This window comes from Hibiscus syriacus, unplaced genomic scaffold (genome assembly GCF_006381635.1).
Source record: "Hibiscus syriacus cultivar Baekdansim isolate YM2019G1 unplaced genomic scaffold, ASM638163v2 tig00111151_pilon, whole genome shotgun sequence".
NCBI lineage: Eukaryota > Viridiplantae > Streptophyta > Magnoliopsida > Malvales > Malvaceae > Hibiscus > Hibiscus syriacus.
The window spans coordinates 2354898-2382468 of NW_024062999.1; the positions used below are offsets into that span (position 1 = coordinate 2354898).

Genomic DNA, 27571 nt, shown 5'->3' on the forward strand with positions numbered 1-27571 from the left:
TTGTCCCAAAACGTATGTCGAATTTAAAAACAAAGAGAGGGGAAAAGGAATACTCCCCAATCTAGTGGTGATTGCGACCATGGTCATGTCGAGACGAGCTCGGGTGAAGGTAAGAAATATTTAATCGGAATTCGAATTTGTTCAGAGAAAAATAAAATAAAATTAAGCATCTGTAAAATAAAATAAAATAAATAGAATGAAATAAATTTGGCTAAAAATAAAAGTAAAATTAAAATGAAAATAAAACGAAATGAGTTGCCTCCCATCAAGCGCTTTTGTTTAACGTCGTTAGCTCAACGACATGATTCAGGACTACAGGTTCTAAGAGGAATACTTCTTCCACTTCATACACTTTTTCCAACTAAGAATTTCCTTGTGAGAAATTCTACGATTGTATAATTCTTTTATTTTCTCTTTGTAGAATTTGACATTCTCATAGGTTATTCTTCGGATCTTTTTTAGCTTTGACAGCTTATATAAAATAACCAGCGAAGTAGCATTTTCTCCTAAAAATGCACTCTTTAAGTTTTTCGGCATTTGTTTCAGTTCTATCTCAGGTGCCTGCAAAACAGAAGGCAGAACATTAGACTTAGTAGGAATCAATTTTAGATCAGCACAATCTGAAAATATTTTTTTCAATTTCCTGATTTACTTATCATGATCTTCTAACTCACTACATAAATTAAAAGAAAAATATGTTTCTACAAACTTATTTTCCAAAGGATCAATAATACCAACATAATTTATATTCGCCACTTTGTCTCGGTGTTTTATTTTCTTGTACACATCAAATTTAATGATCTCACCATCAAACTCCATAGTTAAAGTTCTGCTTCTTACGTCAATCTTTGTGTGCACAGTACTTAGAAAAGGACACCCCAATAGAATATCGGAAAAAATGTTGGTGCGATCATTCTCCATATCAATTACATAAAAATCAGCGGGAAATATTAAATCGTTTTCCTCCACCAGCACATTTTCCAAGAGTCTTTCAGGGTAAATGACAGAACTGTCGGCAAGCTGAATTGATATTTTTATATTCTTCAAGGGCTCATTAGTAATCATATTGTAAATAGAAAGAGGTATTACATTAATAGAGGTGCCAAGATCTTGGCACACATATCTCCTTTTATCCCAACTTTATCAATTTTACAGGGTATTGCGAACATACCTTGGTCTTTCAGTTTTGGTGGTAACTTTTGTTGGAATACAACTGAGACATGTTCTCCTAGATTTACCTTCTCATTACCGGTAAGCTTCCTCTTTGTTATACAATGGTCCTTAAAAAATCGGGCATATCTTGGAACCTTTCGGATAACCTCAAGGAGAGGTCTATTGATTTTCACCTTCCGAAATACGTCTAGTTTTCATTTTTCTCAGTTTGTTTATCCCTTTTTACTATCTTCGATTGAAAATATGGTGGCACGTCATAGAGAGATGGTGTTGGATCTGTTTGTACTTCGTCACTTTTCTTCTATGATCTTGAATCTACAGTCTTCTTCCCTTTTTAGATTGCTTCATCTTTTGAAACAGGTGGCTCCACTATTGTATCACTCCTAAGATTGATGGCCCTGACATTCTCCCTTGGATTTACCTCAGTTTGAGAAGGTAGTCTTCCTTGTGATTCCAATTTCCCCATTATTTGAACTAGTTGGCTCACTTGGTTATCAAACTCTTGAAGATATGTCTCGGTTTGACTTTGGAACTTTTCCTGGGATGCAACCATCTTTTCTTGTGAAATTGCTAACTTTCTTATGAGTTCCTCCAAAGAAGAGTTTTGCGTTTGCTGTTGAGGAGGAGGCCTTGGTTGATAAGTTGGTCTTTGATTTGCCGCATAACTGAAGTTTGGGTGGTCTTGGCATCCTGGATTGTAAGTATTACTGCATGAGTTGTATTGTCTTTGTGGAGGTCCTGGAAAGTTTCCTACTACATTGATTTCTGCATTGCCTCATTCTTGTATCAACGGACAACAATCCATCGGATGATCTAGCTTCGTGCATATCCCACATGCTCTTGTTGCTCCAGATTTTCCTACAACAAGTGAATTAACTACTTCAGTTAATTTATCTAACTTATTTTCAAGGGAAAATGTACTTATCTCGTGAACCCATCGGCTGGGTTCACTTGAAAACCGTTGAGAGTTGGTTGACATAGTTGAAATCAATTCCCTTGCTGTTGTTGGGTCATGTTGACTAATGCTCCTCCAATGGCGGCATATACCATATTCATCTCCATTGGCAAAAGGCCTTCATAAAAGTTTTGAATTAGCGTTTTCTCATTTAATACGTGTTGCAGACAATGTGCGCAAAGCTTTTTAAATTGTTCCCAATAGTCATAAAGAATTTATTTTCTCTTTTGTTAAATGGAAAGAATGCTCTTTCGTAACTTACCATCTTTAGCCGCTGGAAAGAATCTGTAAAAAAAATTCGATTCATGTCAGCCCATAAATTAACTGAATTTGGAGGTAAATAAAATAACCAATCTTTAGCTAAGACGACAAAAGAGAAAGGGAAGGCTTTCAATTTAATTTGATCCTCAATAACTCCCTATGGTTTCATGCTAGTGCAAACCATGTGGAATTCCAACAAGTGTTTGTACGGATATTCAGTAGGAAAGCCGTGGAAAGTGGGAAGAAGATGAATGAGTCCTGTCTTTAATTAAAACAGAGTCCCGCCACTAGGAAAAATTAATGTATAATGGTGTCTAAGTGACAAAAGCTATGGCTAGCTCTCAAATCGTTTGTTCTTCTTCTTTCATCAGGATATTGTATGTGTCTGCTTCAGAGTCTGTCTCCGGATTTGATTCTGCTTCTAAACTATGCTCTTATTTTTCTTATTTTTTTCTCTTTTCTCGAAGCGTTTGTGTGTGGATTCTTCGTGCTCGTGCTTCGATCTCCGGATCTTGGTCTACTAATTCACCTGGGTTTCTTCTGGTCATAAATCAAAAACTAGAAAAATAAATCAGTATTTTCCGTTAGTCCCCGGCAACGACGCCAATTTGATAACTGTCGTTTTGCTATCAAAATAATTTCAGCTTCTTTAATAAATAGGAAGGGAAAGTAGCATAGAGAAGAATGGTCGATCCACAGGGATTGTGGTGTTTCTGATTTAGTAAAACTCTTTCTTGATTTTAGAAGAAGATAGAATTCTAGATGAAATTGAAAAGATATAATAAAATAAAAAAAAGGAAAATAATAAAATAATAAATAATGATTTTAAAAATAGTAATAAAGATAAAAGGGGGTTTTAAATTATTTAAAGAAGTATAATGAGATAAAAATTAAATAAATAAATTGAGATAAAGAAAACTTATGGTGAAAGCAGCCTCAGACTTCAGCTTCGCCTCAAATTCCTCGGATCATCGAAACAGATTTTAACTTAAAGATTCACGTCGGCTTACAAGGATAATTCTTCGCTGCCAACTCGGATTGTGTCGTTTCAACAACAACTGATTCCGATCTCAGTTACCTTTTGGCAAACAATTTTGCCAAGTGTGTTCTCGAGAAGTTGAATATGATTCAATAAGAAAATCCTTCTTCAAACGTTAACCATAACAATATCCGGACCAATGTCGAAATCGTTTTGATTTGAAAAGTAAGCTAAAAAAACATAGAGAAAATCCAAAAGCGATTTAAGTACCTTACAATTCTCACGTTTGGAATTGAGCGTTCGCTTCAGTCTTCGGTTTGAGAGAAAATTAACTAAGCATGACCAAAGTCATACTTAGCATAATTGAAAAGTATGCGAAAAATAGAGAGAAATCTAGCGAAAAATAGAAGATTTTATTCTCAGATGAGAGAGATATGTTTCTAGGCTTACTCTAAGAGGGTACTTATAGCCTTCAAATTCCTAAAAACAAGCTAAAACATCTTAAATTCTAATTAAAACACTTAACTATTTAAATTAAAATACCTAAAAAATAATTCAAAATCCTAATTAAAATACTAAAACCTATATAAACTGAAATAACTAAAATAAAGATAAAATATAAAAATAATATCCTAAAACTTAATTAAAATACTAAAACATATTTAAAATAAAATACAAAGATAAAATATAATGTTTAAAATATTATCCTAAACTTGAGTTTAATTCAAATCCGAATTTCATCCATCTTTGATTCCGAAAATAAAAAAAAATGCAGAATTATGTCCTTTTTGTGCAATTTCCAGAATCTGACGTCCTGCACCGAAAATAAATCAAAACGAACAATTAAGCCACAAAAACCAATGATTAAGGAGTAATTTAAAAGCAAAATATTAACTAAATTAAGCAATTATCAATACCTTGTGATAGTAAATATCTTCTTCTTCAATAATCTAGAGTTATTATAAAGTAATATGTGTTAAATATTTTTTTATAAATTAAAAAATCATACACACCAATACTTCGAAGAAAAATAATAAAGCATACACACAAGCAATTATCAATACCTTGTGATGGAAATGCTGTGACAAAATGAAATGTATGCAGGTGGAATTTCAATGGTAAAGTTGATGGTGGCAGATGGAAATGTTGTGGCAAATCTAGATGTTTAGAATGTAACCAATTAAAAGTTCTAAGGCAAAATAATTGAGAATTCTGGGATGAGTAAGAAAACTTGACAATCCTCACACAAACAAGCTGCAATGGGAATGATTGGTGGGGTCACTAAGGAATCCTAAGCGTTGTCTATTAGAATGTTTCAAGCTTTTATGACCTATTTGCTTGACAGAGTTTACTAAAAGTGATCATATGCTATCTCTAGTCATGGAACCTGGGAGATAAAAATGCCACGACAATACCTCTCGGTGTGAACAGTAACATTAAACTTATCGAATAAGCGCTACTTCTTTTAGTCGTTGAAATCCTAACCTTATCTCTAGTGGTAGATTAGTTTCTAGTTGGCAGCTAAAACCCATTGCTCTCGTTGATCTTCCCTTATTTCTGTCAAACACTAAGGATCTTTTACCTAGTTTCTCTAGAACACTAAGTGTTTTACCTAAGGAATGGCTACTCTTATAGCTCCTATAATCCTAAGTTATTAAACAAAATGAGTAAAGAAAATAATAAACATAAAAACTTAAATCATTCATTAAAACAAACACTTAATCATCCATAATTAACCCACACCAAATAAGGTTAGTTCATGGTAGGGTACAAATCATCCATGGAAATAATTTATTCCTTACAACCCATAAAGTAGAGATAAATATAAAAGCACAAGGATAGAGGAAACTCCCAACACATGAGTCATCGTGAGCTCTTTTGGGCCACCGTGAACCACTTTTGCGACGCTAACTCCTCTCGGATACTTAGCTCACCACTTCCTTGATCTTGGATATGGAGGTTACCACTAAGAAGATAAAAGGGAAAAATAGAAGCTTTCAGTCCCGATTTTCACTCTTGCCTACCTTACTTTTTCCCTCAAAGAATCCTCTTATTTTTGTGGCATTATTTTCTATTATACTAGGAGAATATCCTAGGGTTTTTGCCAAAATTCCCTTTGTACCCTAGGATTCATGCCCTTTGCATGAAGGGGATGTTAGGTTGTTATGTGGTCCCAAAAATAACAGTTGGGTATGACATTCACGTGCAAACATGGACAACTAGCGGCTCCTATAAAAATATCTTCATCATTTTTGTCTTTTTCTATCAAAAAATGTTATCCAAAATGCCACCGGCATTTGCGATTACCTCGTCATCTCAATTTGCTATTGCAATTCTCCTAGCTCATCCTTGGCTCCATAAAGCTGCACATCATCAGCCAACACTACCTTCCCCGTTAAATAGCACTATTTTCAAAATAAAATGCCATGGGAAATAGAATCCACCAAATTCAATAATACGCTCCTAAATGCATATATGTGAACCTATATGTTCCTTAAGATCGATAATAACTTAAGTGAAAAGGCTCTAAATATAGTCTTTTTACGGAGTTATGGCAGAACTCCTCCAAGAAGTGTTCCTAGGTGGGTCGCTTGAACTCCATAAACATCTCATCTGTCTCCCACCAATATATAGCGTCACCCTTCAGTAGGAGGTGACACACTTTAGCATACCCTAAAGGGTGAGGTGTAGTTGACGAAGGGTCCTACAGGTCTCTCTCAGCTACTAGTTGGCAGCTATATGGTTATTATCTCTTAAGCCGAAGAAGTCTGTGGTCCAGTACCTTCTTAGCCTCTCAACTAGGGACTCCTGTGGTGCTATAATGGGAGGGGTTGGTGCAGTTGGTTGGTAGGTGGGCTAGCAGGTGTCCTGGGAATGGCTCTAGTTATGCAACTCAAGGTCGTAGTCAGATCTCTAAAGAAGGTCTCCTCATCGACCCCCATGGCCCCAAGCTATGACCTAGGCTCTCATCCATGTTAAACATTAAAATTAAGATGAAAATTAGGAGTTATTATCGCTATTCCATACGCAGAAGTACTCTTAACTCCCTAGAGGCATATATACTCAAAGACTCTTACTGACTCTGACCTACGGGTCCTAGGAACATCTAAACCTAAAGCTCTAATACCACTAAATGTAAGTTTAAAATGACATGACACACATTCTACTGATTAGAATGCCATATGAAACTACCAGAGTAGCTAACCCAAAATTTTTCTTTTAATTACTCATTTTAAACAATACTTTAAAAACTACTTTATTCAAATAATTCAAATATAAATATATATATATAGTAAGTTTAAATCGAAGTTCTCCCAAAAGTACAAGTATATCGAAATACATAACATACCTTTTCAAAATAAAGTTACGACTCGAAATATACAAGGGTCTATAAATAATACATGCCCTCAAAAGAATAATTCAAGACGTACTATACTCTGCACTCGGTCTAGATATGGCTGCACAAAAAGGCTCCTCAAAGCTCCTCTTAAGTACATGCGCATGAAAAGAAATTCTGAACGATGAGCTCACTATCCCATTGCCACACTAACAACTAGATCATACTAAAAGTGTTCACTAAATGCTTAAGTTATCAAGTGTAATGCAATAGTGAGTATACTCGTATACTTCACTCTCTGCTCCATGGTAGATATCATGGTGCGGCTGAGGGTTCTCCTTCTCAAAGCTCACGCTACCCTTTAGTCTATCGAGGATAAGGCCCATAATATCTACATCAGACACAACACCCTCGACTAACCCAACCTTCGCAAGTGTCGGACTCGGCCCTAGTTAGTAAGTTTAAAGATCTTCACGCACTACCTAAGGATATTCGGACTGATTTTATTTTCAATACTAATATCAATTGCTAAAGTAACTCGGATATCCTGATCATTTCCAGAGCATTCAGTCAAGGCTAGTTTTATGTCACCCTAATTGATCTCGTTTGTAGATGTATTTGGTTATTAAGTTGTTCTCACTTGTAGTCTTATTGATAGTAATTAAGGAGTTATTAGGAAACCTCATCTCATCTTAAAATCCCTTAGAACTAAAGCCCCAAAAAGTATACTAGTATTGATACTAAGCCTCTCGTTATCGGTATTATCCCATGAGTATTGATACCTAACAGTAAAATATAGCTAAATAAATAAAGGGTAGTATCGATACTCTCAAGTTAGTATCGATATTCAACACTTAGTATCGATACCAAAATTAAACACTGGAAAATTGGTTTTGATACCAGCCATTGGGTCTCGATATCGAACCCCCAGTACTGATACTTCTTCAAGGAGTATCGATACTTCCCTCATAAAACCCTTTGATTTTAGCCTCTCATAAGAACATTATTGGTATTGTTCTTCCAATACCGATACTCACCCTCGAAATAACCTATTTGGGCATGAAATTGACACTCAAACTTCCCCAAAATATTATCTTGAGGTTCCCAATCATTATTTAAGTCTTATATGATAAAAAAAAGGGTTATAAATAAGGCTTTGAAACATGTTATAACACTAAAACATAAAATTTACCATGGAAATACTCAACATGCTTCAAACTCAACTCTTAAGCTAGAATACATCTTTAGTGACCCACAATTGGTATGCAGAAGTTGTGAATGTGTTCCCTTGTGTCCTAGCTGCTGAAATCTCTACCGAAATAAACCGATGGTCAGTTTCTCCTTTCTTATAGCTTTAGAGCTTTCCCCCCACTTCCTTCTCTAATTTAAAGAAAGAATAGGAGTTATTAACTTATCTAGGGCTTAGATTAGAGTTAAGAACACTCTATATGACTTAAATCTACTAAAAATGAGCTAGAACCACATGGTTCTCTTAAACCTCCCTAAAACTCATTTTTGAAACCATAGCCAAAACTTGAGATTAAGGGCTTGAATTGAAGCTTAAGGGATGGAGATTACTATTCTTACCTTTAATGACTCAAACTAGGTTTAAAATTTCAAAAGCTTTCACCTTTAGCTCACCCTTGAAGATGAAGATGAAGAGAGAAAAAAAAAATAAGAAATGAAAGTGTTTGGTTGGTGAAGTGTATACGTGAAACATCCTAAAATAAAAGGGCGTCCAACTTTTGTTTCAATTAATGGTATAATTTCTCTTTTAGTCCTTCAGCTTTCATCCTAATATTAAAACCATCCTTTCTTATCTTGAATTGGGCTCAAGGTAAGGCCCGACTTTTGATCTAATTGGGTCAAGCTTTCTTACAAGGTGAATGGGTTTATCTAAACGTCTAGGGTCAACCCGAATCTACTAACCCGAGATTTAGCGCATTACACATTTAATGCCAATAAATAAATAAAAAAATTCTAGGAAATTTTATTTATAAAATGGATGTAAATTTATTCAAAGATAATAGAATAGATATTAACGTCAAACTTTATTAAGAATATTAAAAATATATTTCTACAATTTATTGTTAAAAATTATTATTAGAAAGTTAAAAACTAATATAACTTTTAATTAATTTCCAATTAATTTTTTTGGTAAAGATTTCTTAAATGATTGAAAATAATAATTATGGAGTTTATAAGTGGTAGTACATATTCTAAAGACTCTCAATTATTTGACAATAAACGCTCAAATATTATATAGTTTTTTTGTGCTCGAATTTGAAACCTCTAATAATAACAACTATTCATTTAATAACCGAGATAACTTGGTTGGTAGATTAATATTTTTTATATAATTTATAATCTCAAAAAATTATTGTTACGCTAATTACCAATTTAGCTTCTTAACCAAAACACCAAACTCCATTAAAATAAATATAATAATAGTTAGTGCCCCATAATGATTAAAACTATATACTAATAATATTTCTTTAAAAAAATCATCAAGTAAATTAAGAAATTATTTATATGCATATATATATTTTTAAAGCTTAAACTAAAAAATTCCTAAATTATACTCCTTTTTTTACTTTAAGTCTCTAAACTATTTTTTTTGGTCAAAATAAAATTTTAAACTATTATATATAACCACTTTAAGTATCTAAATTATTATTTTTGTCAAAATAAGTCCCTAAATTATCTCTTTTTTTGCTTCAAGTCCTTAAACTATTTTTTGATCAAAACAAGTATCTAATTTTGTGTGATGTGTCAATATCTTATTGATCGAAAAATATTTTTCTAAGTGAAAAATGATAGGACTTAAAACGATTAAATATAATAGCTTAAGTACTTAGTTTGACCAAAATATAATTTATGGGTTTAAAATAAAATTAAAAAGATGTGCTTATGTACTTATTTTTACTTAAGACTATGTAAAGAGATTTTAATTATTAATTTGGTGGCCGGAGTTTAACAATTTTATTCACAATAAATTAGATACTTTTTAATTATAGTTAAATCAGTGAATTATTTATTAATTATAAAATAAAATAAAATATTGATTCTCGTACAAGTCAAATCATGGTTTCCACCAAGCAAGATTTTTCTTGATACCTAATTTATTAGGTATGAATTTTTTATTATTTTATTTTTTGTACACTTATTATTATTATTATTTTATAACACAACTTTTTCGCACAGCTAAAGGATGACATACAATTATAATTTATAAAAGTTATAAGAGATTTTTACATATATAAATGAAGATATGAAATTTTATTTTTTTATTATTTTGGATAAATACAAGATAATATTTGTTCAAAGATAACTCTTAATAATTTGACTTTAAATGTTCACATCTCTGACATTCTTGATGTTGAAACTTGAAATCTCAAGAAATAACAATAATTCTTTTGTCATCGAAATCGTCTAGTTCTGCATGAAATTTTAACTCGAAATAAAATGAAGTGAATGTTATTTAAGTGTTAAAAATAATAAGACTATCCACAAAAATTATAAATAAGAAAACAATTCTAATGTGTACTTATGTCTTAAATTAGAACATAATGGTATATTAGGTGCGACATAATAAGAAAAAAAACCCATGGTTTCGCAACACTCGTTTTCTTATTATACATAATCATTTTATTTTTTTCACTTTTTTTTTGTATTAAAACGACATGAATATAAAATAATATATGTTCAAAATTTATTAATCTATTATAATATATACGCTTACAAATATAATTGTTGAAATTTAAATTTCTTTTCTCTTTCTTAAATAAAAGTTTGCAATCAATATAAAAATATTATAAATATTGATACTTCAAGTTAGTCTAAAGTTGAGATATTAGGATGTAAATATTACAATAATCAAAGTTGAAATGAGATAATAATTCAATACACAAATAAAAATTCAACAATAATTTTTTACTTTAAAAAACTCGAATATTATTTAACTTCATAAACAAGAATAAAAAAGTCACTTCATTTTTGTAATTTATTTCACTTCATTTTTGTGATTTATTTTTTAAATATACCTAAAAATAATTACATAACATTGTCATTTGGGGAGAACAAAAAGGATTCCTAATAGGGGTTATTTGGGATTGCAGCCCCTTACTCCATAAATAAAATAATTCATTCATCTGTCCTAATAATAACAACAATACTAATAAATTCTACAAACCCAAAATGAAGCCATGGATATCATCCCAACTAGAAGCAGTGTAAAGAATTCCAGATTGGCCCTTCCAAATACGAGGGCTTCTTCCTTCAGCAAATTCCTTCTGTTTCTTAACCAAGCCTGGGAACAGTGGGACAAATGAAACACCATACTGACTCCCCACTCTCCTTAGGCTTGAACACGACCCGACCACAATGCCTATATCTGCTTTCACCAGACACAGTAGATCGCCCACTGAGTCTCCGATGTAAACACTCAAGTTTTTTCTGTCATTGCTACAGTCTTGTAAGATATCATCGAAAGCTTGAATCTTGTCGATAGGGGACTGAACTTTCCAAACAATTTCACCTGTGGATAACGATTCTGCAAAACTGAACTCATTTGCATGTATGTTCAGAGCATCTAAACCCCCTGCTTCAACAAAGTTTCTCTCAGTGTTAATGTTCACGGGGTAAATTCCGACAAACCTATTGAGAGAGAACAAACCTACCTGAAGAAAAAGCTGTCCGGATGAGATCACCACACCAACAATAGGAAATAACATGGACATTGGCATTAAGACTTTTGTTCTGTGTGATTTTTTGAAAGAAGTTAATGCAACCATCTTGAAGAATCATTCTTTCGCCAGCTCGTTTAATGTCTTCAAGGTTTAGACCCTTAAGCACCCCTGACACAATGACCCTAGAATTCGCTCTTTTCTCAAAGTCTGAGAGTTGCTCAAGTGCTTTATGCAAAGTTTCATAGTTGAACTCCACTGTAAAACCGTGGGAAGTAAAAAATCAATTTAAAGGAACTAATTTAAATGTTATCTCGACATCCTTTAGGAGATTATATACATTTAGTTAAATACCTTTCTCAGAAGGCAGAATACTTTCTATGCAGTGTTCATACTCTTCTGTGTATTGTGTAGAAAGTTGACCCCAGGTGTTCCTCGGTTCAGCAGACGACATCCGAATAATTTGACCTGCTGGTTGGTTCTGATCAGATTTTTGGGCCGTTACGATTGCTATCTCTGCCAAAATGGCAGATGAATCAACAACCGTGCAAGTAAGATCAAAATCAGAAAATATCATAAGACGATCTTGTTCGGAAGCATGTTCCTTAGTCAAAGGAGCAATAGTAGGCTGAGTAAGCGGTTGACTATAGAAGAACTCTATTTCAAGTTTCATTGCTTGGTGATAAAGTTTCTCAATGATGTTTAGTTCCTCGCCTGTCAAAGGGACACTAAGTTTATCCAGCAAGTCTTCTGTTTGCAGAGCTGATGCCTAAATTCAAAGAATCAATAGTTGAGCACTTGAGCCATGGGATTGAAGGGCAACTTACCTAAAGATTTTAGATCCGACACTGTAATCAAGTTGACCACTACAAACAACGAGTTCTATCAACACCATACCTGAAAGCTTTCAGAAGAATAATTCTCGATCCACTTCTTGTATGGGTGATCATGCTCACTGGATTCTAGAAGTGCCTGAAACTCCTTGCCCAAAAAGGCATACAGCCTCATACAAGGTGTCATGGCCCCTAGAGTGTAAGCTGCAATTTTTGTTTTCTCAAAGGGAGTGGCAAGTGTTCCTGGAGATTTTAGTCCTTCAACTTTTCCAGAAGCTGTTGCAAGCAAGAATTCCGTATACTTCAAAGTTGCAGAATTGACAGGGCACTCTTTAACACAGTCAGAACCCCATTCCTGCAGAGCTCCAGCATTAATACCAATAAGATACCCTTAACCAGAAAAGAAATAAAGAGACAAATATATGCATAAAGAAAAGAAGCTTTATTGCATTGTAAATAACATAACAAGCCAGATAGTATAGACTTATAATATCAAAATTCAACCCCACTAAATTGAAACTTGTCATCTGTGAAGAGGACTGGATATTTCGTATGAAAGCCATCTATATGATCAGAAAGAAAGAATCAAAGGGGTAGTGAATTAATAATATCCACGCAATGTACAAAAAGCAGGGATTAAATTCTATTGGAGACGATTTCATATGCCAGTATGACCTCAGGTTGATTCATCACTGTACTAAATAGTTGGAGATAATGTTTTATAAATATACAAGCAATGGCAATAGAAGGAAAGATCCAATTTCCTTTTTTCATCTTAACTTTTCCAATAATTGAGCATGCAGTAAGCAACAGAAAAAAGGAATCCTACTTACACACCTGTACAAAAGAATTGTGCATTTTTAGCTCCTCCAACGCACCCTTCCTTAATGCAGAGATAGCTAATTTTGCATCATCGTCATCAGCACAGTCTTCTGACAATTCATATCTACAACCCAGATTGAAGAAAACAATAAATCGACTGAGGACATATGCCTACGTAGAAACAACACAAGGAAATTTTAATTAAAACTAGCTAGGAGAACAAAGATATTCCTTTTAATCTAGCACAACATGCCAATTTAAATTATGGAAACTGACCCGCCTCAAGCAATGTAACTACTTTTCCCCAGATAATAACAATATAACCTAAAAATAGATGCTGAGAAAGTTGGCACAAAGAAAAGAAAATAAGCATCTGAATAATTACTCAAGCAACCAAGCGGAAATTAGAAACTAAAGGTTCATTCATCTTCTTTTCCTAACTTTCTCAGCAACCAAATCTAGGAAGGGTTTGAAGCTAGCTAATATCAATCTTATAACAGAAATTCAAGTCTCAAACATCAGTATAGTTTCATAAAACATGATCATTTCCCTTAAACAGAATATCAGCAAGGATTCAACAATACCAAAGGGTAAAAAGTTTATACCTATTCCTCAAATTTCTTTAAATTTTAATTCAATAAAAGCTAAACAGTGGCAAAAAATCTACATCTGATATTTCAATTCCCTTCCATCTAATCTTAGCATATTCTACAAAACAAACAAGACCCAAACTGAAATTTCCATCTAAAAGACCAAAAGAAAAGGAGAAATGAAAAGGGGACTCACGCACGAGCAAAGGCTTTGAGAAAGTGTGCATCTTGGGCAATATAACGACGAAAAGTATCGATCTTGAGAGATCCAGAAGCCAAACAAAGAGTGAAAGGAGAGTAAAGAGAAAGCATGGATTCTCTGCGAAACTTGAACCATAACCTAGTCGCTAGCCGGTCCTCGGTGGGGATAACGGCAGCGGGGGAGGACTTTTGAGGAATCACCATTGGATTCGTCGTCGAGCAGAATCGGAGGTGGGATCGGACGAGTTGAAAGAGAGTTGTGATCGGAGACGGAGAATAATAAAAGAGGGATCGCATCAAAGAAAAGAGAAGAGTGGCGTTTTAGCAGTAATGACGGAGGAGAGGGGAGTGTGTGCGAAAAGGGATGGAATGTTTTTTTTATCTATACGATTCGTTTTGATGTGGAATAACAAAAGCGTAAACTACAAGAATGATTACTTATAGTTCAGTTTTATTCATGTTCGGTCACCTATTGTAAATAATTTATGTTTTCAAATTGTTATATTTTGATCTTTAAATCATTAATTTTCACAAGTTAAAATAAGAATTGAAATAAATTATTTTTAATATCAACTCTGAATTTTTTTATAAAAAATTGTAAAAGAAATTAAAATTTTCACGATTATTCTCTTTTCTAACTAAAAAAAAGGTATAATATCTAAAAAAAATTAGTTATTTTTTTAGTGAAGATGAGGTTAATGGCCAAAGCTAATTAGGAACCAATCTATGTTAGGGGTAGGGGTGTGAAAATTCGGATATCGGATTGGATCCGATCCTAAAATTCGAATATCTAAAAATTTAATATACCTAAAATAGTGATCTATTCGAAAAAAAAATCAAATATTCGAATCCAAATTTAAAATTTAATTTGATAAAAAATAATTTTAATTTTTAATTTTTGTGATTTAATATAACTTATTCGATACTTCTATTTTATTATATTATATATATATATATACTCACATACAATAAATAATTAAATATCCTAATTTTTATTGAGTTAAAGTTTTAATGGGTTAGTGAGTTACTCATTTATTGGGCTAAATGGTATTTAAAATCTAAAACCCATTTTTCGAATTTTCGGATAATCCGAAATTGAAATTTAACTGATTTGTATCCGATTCTATTATCCAAAAAAATTGGATACCCGATCCAAAATTCTCCGGAAATAAAAAAAATGTACAGGATATCCGAATTTTCGAATTAGATCGATTGGATCGGATCTTTTTTCATATCCCTAGTTACCCCATGACATCACGAGCTAGGAGAGGGCTTAGCAAGGCAAGGGCTTCATCAAAGGTAGTGAGCTGGAAGTTTGGTGCAGTGGGCATTCTCGACATAGCATTCACTGTCTTCTTCTCTTCTCGGGGAATCCATGTGATTTCCACATAACAGCTCCGGTTGCAAAGGCCGAAGCGAATTGGATAAACAAAGCCGGTTAAAAAGGAAGAGTAAATAAGGTAGGCCACGAATTGGGTTCTTTCGGCTATGGACCCACTAGTAATCCCAGCAGCAGCTATAGCGAAAGCCCATTGATAAAGGAAAAAACTATAATCCACTGCAGGTGAAGGGAAAGCTTTAAGACCAAAGAAGTGATGTCCGATGAAACCATTGGATGGTGCACAGAAGGCCAAAGTGAAACCGAAGAGGTAATACGGCACCGGCTGCGGCGTCGAGTACGTTGGTCAACATTATGTTCATGGTGTTCTTAGCACGGACTGAGCCCGCGCAAAGCATGGCGAAGCCGAGTTGCATGGCGAAGAGGAGATAGGCGGAGAAGAGGAGGTACGTGTTGTCGATGGCGTGAGTGGCGTCGGAGAGTTGGTTTGAGATGGTGGAGAAGCGGCCGCAGAGGAAGGCGTAGAGGGCGGTCGCATTGGAGTAGGAGGATGAGGAGAGGAGGGGGATGAGGTCGGAGGCGGAACAAGTGAGGGAATCCATGGCGGATAAAAGATGAGGAAAAGAGAGGATGCAAACGCAAAGGGTTGGCGATAGTGTGATTTTGTAGAGAGAGTTGAAAGGAGTGGTGGAGGGTACGAGACAATGACAAATTGTGTTATTCCTTTTTGTGGCAAACTTGAAAAATGAAAATTCTATACTATAATAATAATAATACACAAACCAATATTGTAGGTTTAATATTTGATTTACAAATTGATTAATTTGGATTAAATTTTGTAAAGTCTCGTTACGAGGACGATTCTTCTAACTCAAGTTACTCTATCCGTAAATATCGGAATTTAAACTTTTAATCTTATTTAACAGATCTAATATTTTATATCATTAAATTAATTGACTGTCGATAATATTGTAGATTTATTTATTATAAAAAAGGATTTGCCTAATAGTAAACCTATCATGGGTTCAAAAGTGTATATTAGCTGACCCTATTCCCATATTTAATAGGGTAAGGGGGAGGTAGGATAGTAGGCTGCCCCTAACGCCAGGTTGAGAGCAGCTTTTGTGGGAGACCTCCAACAATCAGAATTATGAATTGTCCACCGTGAGACTCGATAAAATGAGAATTGAGTGGTCCCAATTTGCAGAGCTACTAGCTAACAATGTGATATATATGATGCTGTCTAATTGTAGTAAAATAAAAGCGTGTAGCCAAACAAATTAACACCAAACCACCGGCCAAGTGGTATGATTTTGTGTCACGAAACCTGGCTGACTCTTCTGCAGTGGATCCTGGACTATTATTGTTATTGGAGTTATATGCAACACATGTCCTCAAAAGTATGGCTCTTATTTTAAATAAGTTTCTAAACTTGTAAAAATGTAAGTTTCTAAACTTTTAAATCTTTAAGTTTCATTCCAAAATTATGATTATCATTCTAAATTAGTCCTCAAATTTTTAAACATTTCAATTTCATCCCTAAACTATGACCTTATTCTAAAGTGGTTCCCAAACTTTTTTAAACATTCCAATTTTATCCCAAACTATATGAATATATTGATTACATCTCTTGTTAATAAAATGATTAGGCCAAGTTATATTGTTATGTTTGAGAAAAAACAAAATTTAGGTTAAACTATAGTTTATTAATTATATACTATTATATTTAGAGCGATTTCTGCTTGATATTCAATCACCTAGTTATGTGTATGTTTTTCCTCCAAATAGATTTAGAGAGTTTTTAATGAGGCACACAACTTAGGCTTAAGTATTATTAATAAATTACTAACCGAGCACACACACACACATGGATGAATTTGAGCATGAAATTTGAAGAATCAAAAGTTTGGGGACCACTTTATAAAGAGGGTCATAGTTTAAGGATGAAATTAGAATATTCAAAAGTTTAAGGACTTAGTTAGAATGAGAGTCATATTTAAAGATGAAATTGGAATATACAAAAGTTTAAGGATCAATTTGAAATAAGGGTTATAATCTGGGGATATATGATGCAATTAACTCTTATTATTATTCATAAGCGTTTAATAGAATTAATATCATCAATTAAAAAATGAATTATTAAGCAAGTCAAATCAAGAATAAAACGCTGAGTAGATTCACCTGCAGCATATTCGGGTTCCCACTCTCTTCATCTCTCACAAAAACTTGCCACAATTAATTGATTTAACCTTTATATATATAAATTCTAATTGTTTCAACTTTTTAATATTTATTAGCATTATTTTCCTGCAGATGCACGAGTTTTTAATTTTATTAATTTGTCTATTAATTAAGAAATTTTTTTATATTTTTAAACAATGAAACTTGAATTCAATTAAATAATAATTATTTATTTAATATTTATTTACGATACTTGATCTAATTATGTAATGTATTTTTTTTAATTTTATATTGATTTAGAATGATTAGATGAGTATAAAATATCAGTTGGTAGAGCACAAGGCTCTTAATCTTGGGGTCGTAGGATCGAGTCTTATGGTGGGCAATTCATAATTTCTGACTGCCGGAGGTCTTCCACGGAAGCTGCTCTCAACCCGGTGTTGGGGGCAGCCTACTACTCTACCTCCCCCTTACCCTATTATATATGAGAATATGATCATCTAATTTTTTTTAGATGAGTATAAAATACTAATTAAAATTTTAAAATATTAATTATTAAGTTAAGGTAATTATAAAATAGTATATTTATAAATATTTTCAATCATTTGACAATTAACGCTCAAACACCCTACTGTAGTCGGTGATGCTCAAACTCGTAACTATTATGAACAATAACGATTTATTTAACTACTAAAATCTAAAATATGTTGTGCAAAAATCTTATTTATTGTTTAATATATTCAAAAAGGAGAAAGAAAATAAAATTTTAAAAACGGACGACCTTGGATAAAAGAAAATTAACTTTTAATTTATGGACTGTTTTTCCATATTAAATTATTAGATTATAAGTTGAAATTGTAGACTTTGCACATAGCATGATTCACTTGATTTGGTCTCGAATTTTCCAAACAAAAATGCCCAGTTGATTAAATTAATAATTAGATACAGATTAAGAATCTCAAAGTTTATTCCAAATACTGATTAAGAAAAACTTCAATCACATGTTCTACTGGAGGAATCTTCATCTGCCCCTGTCACTTGCTTCTTCTTTTTTTAATTTTAGCTGAAAATGATTTTATGATTTTCATTTGATTGCAGTGCGTCAGAATTCGATGGATTTGAAAAATATATGGTCCATTTTGTTATTCTAATTGTTTATAAGATATTATTTATTTAAAAGATTCTTAATTATTTGACGATGAATGTTTAAATATTTTTACAATGTTTTGTTCGAACTTGAGATCTTTATAATGATTTTATAATATTTTGTTTATAAGATATTATTTATTTCAATAGACAATTCTACACGAATATTATTTTCTTATTTAGGTAAATTACCTCTATCAACCCATTGATTCGATTATATTTTTATTAACAACTTGTTATACTTTTGGATGTTACCTTCAGAAGCTACCAGCTCTCTGCCAGTCGATTCCTACGAACAAAATCCTTCATTTATCGAAACATCCAAGGAATTCATATCCTACGGGCAAAATAGTATATATAGCCTTCGAGTCAACTACAATATATAAACAAGACCTCTAACAAGCCCTTTTAATCTACCAAAGAAAAATCAGATCCATTTAACATGTTGACGTACGAGTAGTCATAATTATCTGACACCATCAACTATGATCATTATAAATACCTATCAGGCATGACTAAGAGGGAGAGATCCTCTCTACTTTTCTCTCATTCACTCTCATCTTTTCTCTTATGCTTTCATCTTAAGAAACACTGACCAATGGTCTTTATTTCATTAACTGTGATTCTTTGTCCAAATTAGAGGAGACAACCTGCCAACTACTGACGAGATAAACTTGTTTCCATCAACAAAGTGGAATAGGATCAATCTTTTGACATTGTTGTGTAAAATGAGCTGGTGTTGTACAGGGAAATAAGCCAACGTTGTTAATTTGTTCAATGACGTGATCATATGCCCCTCCTCACCGGTCGTTCATCACTATTAAAAAAATCTCGATGGTCTAAAGAAGCTTGGGTACACCCTATCGGATCTTTGAAATTCAACCTTTAACCTAATCTCTTGGTTTTTGCAATTTGATAAGTGTAATTTAATTGAGTACACGTAGTTGTAAAAATTGATAAGCATTCTGCAAGTAATGATCTAAGATGACGAAATGAAGGTGGGTCCAAAATAATTATCGAGAGAGATACCACAGTTGAAATAATAAGATTCAATTTTGTAACGGTGAGAAAGATATTTATAAAGACATTTTTTATGGAAGCAACCTTTGGAGAATAATTTAATCCAAGTGAACACAAAATCAAAGTTAATTAAGATTATGGCTTCTCGTTGAACTTGCAGTCAGTGTCTCAAAGTCTCAAGCTAAAAACTCATATTTTAAACTTAATAGCTTTATTTTAAAGCATGATTACTGTCATCATGGATGTCATAACCGCAATTCATTAAAACCAAAACAGGTTTGCCTAAAACAATAGCTATGCCTCAGCAGATTTTGACGTTTTTGGTGGTCCTAAAAGCTTCAATTTACGGTGTCGGATGGCCCCTTCGCATTGCTGAAGAATCTAAATTTTATAACCCAGAAACAGACCAGAAGGCCACATTCAATGTTTGATTATTCCAAGCAACCGAAGTTTGAAACTTGCATTATTATTCAATTACATCTCTTTTATCAACAAGTCGCCGCAGCATGTCATTTCTTGCTGTCTACATATAGAAACGGTAAGCAGTTGTGAATCATTTGGTTATGGTTAATTTGCAGGGTCAACTATCGATAATGGTTGCACTTGCAGCCAAGGATGTCGATAGCTGAGATATTTTGTGATTTTTGTTCTCTTCGAGGTAACGATAAATACATCTAAATTGTCTATTGCACATGTAGTTTGTTGACGGGAGAAATAGAGTTGTGATGGTTGATGATGGTTCATCTTTTTGATTTGACAGCAAATTACAAACAGTTATTCAGCTGACCTAAAGGTGAGAATAGATGAGTTAAAGAAGATGATAAATAGTCAAGAGAGAGAGTGACTGTGTGTGATCCTTCTTTCTCAAGCCTTGTATGTTAATTTATATACAAGCCTTTAATGTTGATGTAAAACTTATGGTGATGATGGTTGTTTGAAGGTTAGAGGGATAAATAGATCCTATTGTTAGATAATATATTTAATTAATAGATCATGTGGGTTTGTCAGTGTTTATGTCAATTGAGTAAAGCTTGATGTACAATAGGATTTATTTTTGAGTGATTATAAGATAATATCTATTAAAAATACTCTCAACCATTTGATAATATACACTTATCCACTTTTATAGATATTATGCTCAAATACAAGACCTTAAAGAATAACGACCTTCCCTAATTAATTTAATATTGTGTGTAAATTAATTATAATATAAGAGAGTAAATGCTGGAAAGAGGGTCGTGAGAGCTTCTATTTTCTTGGGCTTTATCATTTCCAATTTGCAGGTAAAATTGACCCAATATCGTAGGAGGGTTAATTATTTAGCTTAATATAACATAAAACAAATTATTTAGGGATCTACAGTATTTATTATAGTGATTTGGAACTCGTCACGTTGATTAGTTTTAATAAAAATATTTTTTGTTCAAAATTTTTATCCCAATGAGATAAATTCTAATAAAAAGATTATATTTTATTGAAACTCGCCACCTCAATGTGACGAGTATGAATAAAAAAAATATTAATTGGGCAAATCACATCAGCGTGACGGGTTTACCTTATACTGTGGTATTTATCGTAGATTTCAAAATAAATTTTGATGTGACTTATTAGGCCAATTAATTTTTCCGTTTGACCTAATGGGCTAAAAAAACCTAGTTCTTGTTCTCGTATAAGTTATGGGCTCTTTCCAAGCAGGTGAAAACAATGATCAGAATTAGAGATAAGTATTAGATTGAAACTAATATAAATTTTTTTGAGTTATTCAAGTTAACTCAAACTGTGGTATTTATCGTATAAGTTGATAGACTTAACTCAAACTTAAAAATTAATTCAATAATTACTTAAAAATTTGAATTTTTAGAACCATATTTTATAACTTAATTTTTTAAAAAAAATCGAATTGAATTGAGTTTATGAATTTAAGAATCAAATCGAATCGAATCAAATTTTTACTAGCTGAATTGAATAAAAATTTAACTTTTTCGAATCAAACTGACTTTTACTCACTCTAACCAGAATCACTGTAAATCATGGAATAGCTTTCAAAGTCAGTTTTCATTTGAATCGGGAAAGATAACCGTGTGGTTTATTTTTTCTTCTTCTTAATGTTAAGAAGGAATCTGGTGGGGTTGAAAGGCCCATTTTCCAACATCTACATTAAATACGATGCCCCACACAATACAACTCAATTGCCTTTATTTTGACTTTGACCTTTCCCCATACTCTTCAATTGGACTAACCCTAAATTTGAGTCCCCAGATCTCTTGAAAAACTAAAAGAACCTTTGAGAAGCAACGAGCTTACTAACAAAACATTTGATATTTGGGTCTAGCTCTACGTACAATAATTAAAAAAAAAATAAGTTTTTAATTTATAATTAAGATACGGTTCATTGATCTAAGGGCAGCGTGGATTATTCCCAGGCCCTCCGTAGTAAAAAAATGTGCCCCATTCATTGCTATTCGAGCTCTTGATATTGTAACAGTTTGTGTTCTCAGCTAGGGTTGATATGTCACGAACCGAAGTCAAACTATTATCCGCGTCGACCACCTCTAGGTTTCGGAAATAGCTCGATTTTCCAAACCCGTCTCCGGGAAACTGACCGGAACCCATCTGAGTCGAGGTGTGCTGGCCCTTGGCCCTTGAGTTCACCACTTCACCGCCCCATTCCACCATGGCTGCATGGTCTGCTAGGTGAGTGAATAGCTCCGCTGGCCAATAACCTATCAATGTGCTGTCGCCAAATCCGATCCACCAATTGCCTAGCTTAGGGTCCTAACATAGTAGAAAAATGAGAATATATTCGTACAAAAAACAATAAAATAATCTCAATCGACTATTTTCACTAATTCAATGACTAAAATAATATAAAAATTTTAGTATAAGTGGATCCTAACCCTATATTTATATATATATGTATGCTTGTATGTATACCTTCCAAATGAGGATGGTAATGTCATATTGATTTGCAGCATATTGAGAAATAGGAGAAATAGAAGCCCCAATGGCAACTCTGCTATTTGTTTGAACGAAGCCTGCGCATAGAAGGTTGTAACATCCAGTTGCTTGATAGGAGTCAGTCTGCAACATTAACAAAGGTGAGAAAATTCTAATTACTATAAAAATGTTTGAGGCATAATTTGGAGGTCTCCTACGGAAGCTGCTCTTAATCTAGTGTTGGGGGCAGCCTACTATCCTACCTCCCCTTTACCCCATTACATATGGGAACAAGGGACAACCATTTTATATAAGAATATTCTAAATTAATTTGAAAGTAATAACTTAGGGGAAATCACCAATCCCATGAGCAAATGAATGTCAAATTTCACCAAATAAATGAAGTTGTCCTTAACTTGTAGACATGATAAAAAAGTTGTTGAGAAGCATTAATCAAGCAATCAACATTTACTCTCAATATAGTTATGAGCATTAGTAAATTGCAAATTAATTTTTTGAGAAAAATAAAATGTACATTCTTTATATATATATATCCTTTTGAAATTCACTTACTCAAAATTTCATCCAGTTTAAATTTTTTAAAATATATTTTAAAAGAACCTTAAATTTTTTTATTTAATTTTGTAGGCAAATTAAGAAAGTTTTATTCAAGGCTCGACAAGCAAATTTTTTTTTTGAAAAATGGGTATTTTGTATTAATCGGATACAAGGTACACCACCTCATGGAACTCATTAAAAAACCTCCTTAAACCTATTGGAGGAAAAAGAGTGAACCATGAGATGAAAAGAATATGACTAACACACATAAACACACATATGACTCCACAAGCAAATTAATCCATGAAACTAAATAAAATAAGTAATTTCCTCAGTAAAATTTAGTAAAAATAATAAAATAAACCTTCACATTGCTGTAAAACATGACAATTTTTTTATTGTAATATATAAAACCATTTACAGTTAAAAATGTTTGGAAGAATGTCATGCAAGCCAAAAGTTAATTTAAAGGTTCCTCAACAATTATGGAACTATTGTTAGTTGGTTTCATTTAATTATTGCAGGCCTGTTTCCCATTTGGTTTTTATTTAACTTTCGCATTGAAACAATACTTCACTAACTATTTCTAAAGTATATTATGTAGAATATAGAATGACATATAATTCAACATGTTTAAGCATTCAATATTTTTAAATTTATGGGTGAATATAAATTTAGATAATTTAAATATTATATAAAAATATATATATATAAAAATATTTTCCAATTTATGGGTGAATATAATAAAATAGGTTTAACAACAAATGCATGCACGTGAATAATTATGTACCATCAAATAAATAAAAATAAACATGAAAAATAAGCGACAAGTTAATATTAAGGTAGAAATATATGGAAAACTCACAGTCCAATAAGTGAACAATCTCGGTCTGCTGTCACCATAAAGCTCTGGACTGACCTGTTAATACAATTTTTCTCTCTCTTTTTGATAATAATTTAATGGAATAGAATAATAATATCTATATTTAAAAAATAAAATACAAAATTAACAATTTATTTAGATAAATTTTCATTTAATTTCAAATAACTTTTAACATCTAATTTAAACTGTTAATCCTTCAATTCTGAATTTGGAGCATGACTTATTTGATTATAAATTAATGCATAAAAATTAATGAAGAATAATAAAAATATGAAAAGTCATTTAAAAATGAAATAATTTAGGATTACGTGCATGCAAGAACGGGAAACGGAATGTGCACCTGCCATCCAGCTTCGATACTGTTGAGATCAGGGCCGTCCAATGATCCAGAAAGAACCCAAATCTGTGATAGACTGAACTCGTTGACCTCTTCAATTGATGGATCCCACACGTTTATAGTTGCCCTAGCCCCATAGAACTCTTGCGTCGTTCCCGTATATGCAATCGCATGCTAAATTAAATAGGCACATGAATTAATCACCATCCAAATCTAATTAATTTTAATCAAACTTCATAAGAAACAAAGTGTTACATTTTTTTTTATTAATTTGGGTAATTACAAGATAATATCTGTTAAAAATAACTCTCAATCATTTGACACTGAACGCTCACACTCCTAGTATTCATGTTGGTCAAACTTGAGATCTCAATAAATAACAATAATTCTTTTATTACTGAGGTAAATATGTTCGTGCAATAAAATTTGACATTGCATTTTTTTATAGAACCAAACAATTTACTTAATTGATATAAAGAAAATTTTTGAGTGATCTTATTGATAAAAGAAAATATTATTCTTTCTAAATAATTTAGGGTCGAAAAGTTTATTTGTAAGAAGAGACGAACAAATTATTTTATATTAATTGACTAACTTATAAAATTTTCGGAAACAAAAATAAAATATCAATAGAAAACATAAAAAATATCTAAAATATATTTATAATATATGTGTCAAGTGTGTGTATTGTATATATCTACTTGATGACTAAATTTTTTTTGGAACAATATTATCTTGATACTAAACTCAACGATGTAAATTGTACCTCATGACCGTTGCCACTAACAATATCAGGCGCATCGGCACGGCGGCGAGCCGGATCAACGAGCCGACGTTGTTTCTTGCCAAAATGAAACAAAGACTTGGCTCTCAAAACATCATGCACCGAGCTCCGTCGTATGGGAACCGTTCCCTTTGGACATCTCGTCCCATTCCTATGCCACGTTTGCCATTGCCTTGAAGCACCCTTTACACTTGCCTCATTCTGTTTCATCCTTTTCACCTTCGGCATCTCCGGCGGAACTCTCTGTTCATTCATGCAATCATCTCGATATTTAAAGACATGCACGGAAGATGAGTAAATTCAAGGAATGCGTGTTTACTTTTGTTCTAATAGATTTACCTGAATCTTGTGACTTTTTAGAAGAGGATGATCCAGAGCTGGTTGTTTTCTTTTATGGACACAATCTATGATATCTCCATCTGGGCTCTGAAAAAAAACCCCCAAGAAACTCCATGAGAAATACATGTAGTGGTTAGAGTGATTGTCCTATGTTCGAGCAGCTGTGTTCATAAGATGTATATGTATTATCAATAGTTAAGAAAGATTATGAACATATACTACTTTTTAATCACCCGAACTATTTAAAATAGAAAGAAATACATATAGGGCAGTGGTTTTTGCTGGTGGGAAAGGAAATAAACATACTTCAATTTTGATGAGAGGAGGCTTGTTAATCTTCTCCAAGTGTTTTTGAATTCTTCCAAGCCTCAAGCTAGTCACTTTCCTATTATAGTTTGAGTAATTCAGGCCGGAAACATGGTGAAATTTCGAGACGAACAAGAAACAAAGAAGAAAAGAAAGATGAAGGAGATGAGGATTCTTGGCTACAATATTACAGTCAGCCATTATCTCCTTCAGTACTGTGCCAAGCAAAGCCAAAAACAAATGGCTAAAAACAAAGAAAGGAAGAAAAGTACATTGATTTTTTTTCTTTTTTGTTTATTTCAGTCTGTCAAAGCTTTAATGGTGAGTGAAGGCAAGGTGGGTGAAAGGGGGTTAATGAGACTGAGAACAATGAACAACTAGGCATTGGCAAAGGCGAAGGCTGCCTTACGCTTTCACCATCAAAAACATGATTGCCTTAGCTGCATTGATTTCATAGATAATGAACCCAAATATTCATATTGTTTAATGGAACCCCAAATTTGTGTGTGTGTGTTTTGGTTAATAAATTTGCAGCAAATGAAAAGAGAAAAAGAAAAGAGGAAGAGAGATGAAGGTTTTAATAAAATCCCAGACCTACTCAACTAAACAGATTCCCCCTTTCCTTTATTGCTGTATTCCTTCAATGTTTTGTATCTGCCACCATGCCCTTTGCCATTAATATAATTTCCATTTCTTTTTCATTTAATTTTTGGCTTATTATAAAAAACATGGTAGTTGAACACTATATTACACTCATATGACTACGAGGATAGATACAGAGATAATAATTTTCAAAATTATATAGTGTGAGTACGGAAAGGGTAGATAAATATAAACAAATTTTAAAATTCGTATTTACTATATTGAACTTGTATCCAATTTTTTGCTTGCATTATCTTCGCTAAAATGCATTAGAAATATAACTGAAACATACATAATAAGACATCTTAATCCAGAAATACTCGAATTCCATCCAAAAATTCAACGGAGGTTAAAATTAACTTTATTTTTTATTCAAAATATTATTTTATTATTTTTTAAAGTTAAATCTCAAAAATAGTCATAGGTACGCATGTGAAGATCAAACATCATCTTTAATACGTCCTCAGAAATCATTCCGATGTACTCAACTAATTCCAGTTGTATCCTATTAATATGGAACTGTTAGATTAAAATCCATAATTATGAGCACATATTTATAATGTATATTGTTATCATAAAATATGACGTAAATTAAGTGTCTGTTAGGCTTGAAATGATTAACCGAAAAACACAAAGAGGGGGTGAATTGGCCTTTAAAAATCTTTGGTGTGGAAGAAATAAAAGATAGAAAATTTGGTACAACGATATATAGTGATTCGACTTCTCAACCAAGCCTACATCTACTACCTTAGCTCAACAATAAGGATTTTCTAACAAAATCACTAATTTGTTCTTACATTTTAAGGATAAGGTGTAACCTTTAAAATTCTCTAGTTTTTCAAGGGCTAAACTAGAACCTTTCCCCTCTTTACAAGGTTTGATTTGGGTAAACAAGAATACCTCTCTAGGTAAGTGTTTACAAGAATTAAGCACACAAAGAAAGAATTAAAAAGATATACAGTAAGCTCAATACACTTATGTACAAGATAAAATAAATGAAATAAAAATGAAAATTATTTTCTCTTGATCTCTATGCTTGGATAAGTGTAGTTACCTTCTTCAAGTATTCTTGGGTTGTTTTTATATGATGGAAACAATCAACCGAAAACCACCAAGAGGGGCTGAATTGGCCTTTAAAAATCTTTGGTGTGGAAGTAATAAAAGATAGAAAATTTGGCACAACTATATATAGTGGATCGACTTCTCAACCAAGTCTACATCTACTACCTTAGCTCCACACAAGGATTTTCTAACAAATTCACT

General features: G+C 32.7%; 3 protein-coding genes across 4 annotated transcripts; all 3 read right to left on the reverse strand.

Moving 5' to 3' along the window:
- Positions 1 to 10797: 10797 nt before the first annotated feature.
- Positions 10798 to 14157, reverse strand: LOC120154740 (bifunctional TH2 protein, mitochondrial-like). Of its 2 annotated transcripts, none has more exons than XM_039166394.1 (6): positions 13832 to 14157; positions 13061 to 13169; positions 12288 to 12578; positions 11745 to 12159; positions 11385 to 11648; positions 10798 to 11308 (listed from the first exon to the last, which is right to left on the reverse strand). In XM_039166394.1, exons 1-6 carry the CDS (start codon positions 14131 to 14133, stop codon positions 10890 to 10892), a joined length of 1800 nt encoding a protein of 599 aa, XP_039022325.1. In that variant the 5' UTR covers positions 14134 to 14157; the 3' UTR covers positions 10798 to 10889. The 2 variants fall into 2 exon arrangements, with proteins under 2 accessions (XP_039022325.1, XP_039022326.1); XM_039166395.1 differs by having other exon boundaries at positions 10799 to 11305; positions 13832 to 14155.
- A 1107-nt stretch (positions 14158 to 15264) lies between these two features.
- Positions 15265 to 15896, reverse strand: LOC120154799 (ammonium transporter 1 member 4-like). The gene has a single exon (XM_039166449.1). The coding sequence runs from the start codon at positions 15775 to 15777 to the stop codon at positions 15415 to 15417; it is 363 nt and encodes a 120-aa protein (XP_039022380.1). The 5' UTR covers positions 15778 to 15896; the 3' UTR covers positions 15265 to 15414.
- A 5958-nt stretch (positions 15897 to 21854) lies between these two features.
- On the reverse strand, positions 21855 to 25882 carry LOC120154829. Its single transcript, XM_039166473.1, has 7 exons — positions 25667 to 25882; positions 25361 to 25447; positions 25004 to 25264; positions 24241 to 24411; positions 23883 to 23936; positions 22457 to 22603; positions 21855 to 22297 (listed from the first exon to the last, which is right to left on the reverse strand). The coding sequence occupies exons 1-7, from the start codon at positions 25865 to 25867 to the stop codon at positions 21920 to 21922; spliced, it is 1299 nt and encodes a 432-aa protein (XP_039022404.1). The 5' UTR covers positions 25868 to 25882; the 3' UTR covers positions 21855 to 21919.
- Between the last annotated feature and the right edge of the window lie 1689 nt (positions 25883 to 27571).

What these genes read in the sequence shown, in the direction of transcription:
- LOC120154740 (XM_039166394.1), bottom strand. Translation starts at nt 14,133, where the DNA reads ATGCGATCCCTCTTTTATTATTCTCCGTCTCCGATCACAACTCTCTTT. An exon ending in TATTCTGCCTTCTGAGAAAG is followed by an intron (nt 11,649 to 11,744) that starts GTATTTAACTAA and finishes ACGGTTTTACAG; the next exon opens with TGGAGTTCAACTATGAAACT. An exon ending in CCGGACAGCTTTTTCTTCAG is followed by an intron (nt 11,309 to 11,384) that starts GTAGGTTTGTTC and finishes ACTTTGTTGAAG; the next exon opens with CAGGGGGTTTAGATGCTCTG.
- LOC120154829 (XM_039166473.1), bottom strand. Translation starts at nt 25,867, where the DNA reads ATGGCTGACTGTAATATTGTAGCCAAGAATCCTCATCTCCTTCATCTT. An exon ending in TAAAAAGTCACAAGATTCAG is followed by an intron (nt 25,265 to 25,360) that starts GTAAATCTATTA and finishes ATGAATGAACAG; the next exon opens with AGAGTTCCGCCGGAGATGCC. An exon ending in TTACCATCCTCATTTGGAAG is followed by an intron (nt 22,298 to 22,456) that starts GTATACATACAA and finishes CTACTATGTTAG; the next exon opens with GACCCTAAGCTAGGCAATTG.
- LOC120154799 (XM_039166449.1), bottom strand. Translation starts at nt 15,777, where the DNA reads ATGGATTCCCTCACTTGTTCCGCCTCCGACCTCATCCCCCTCCTCTCC.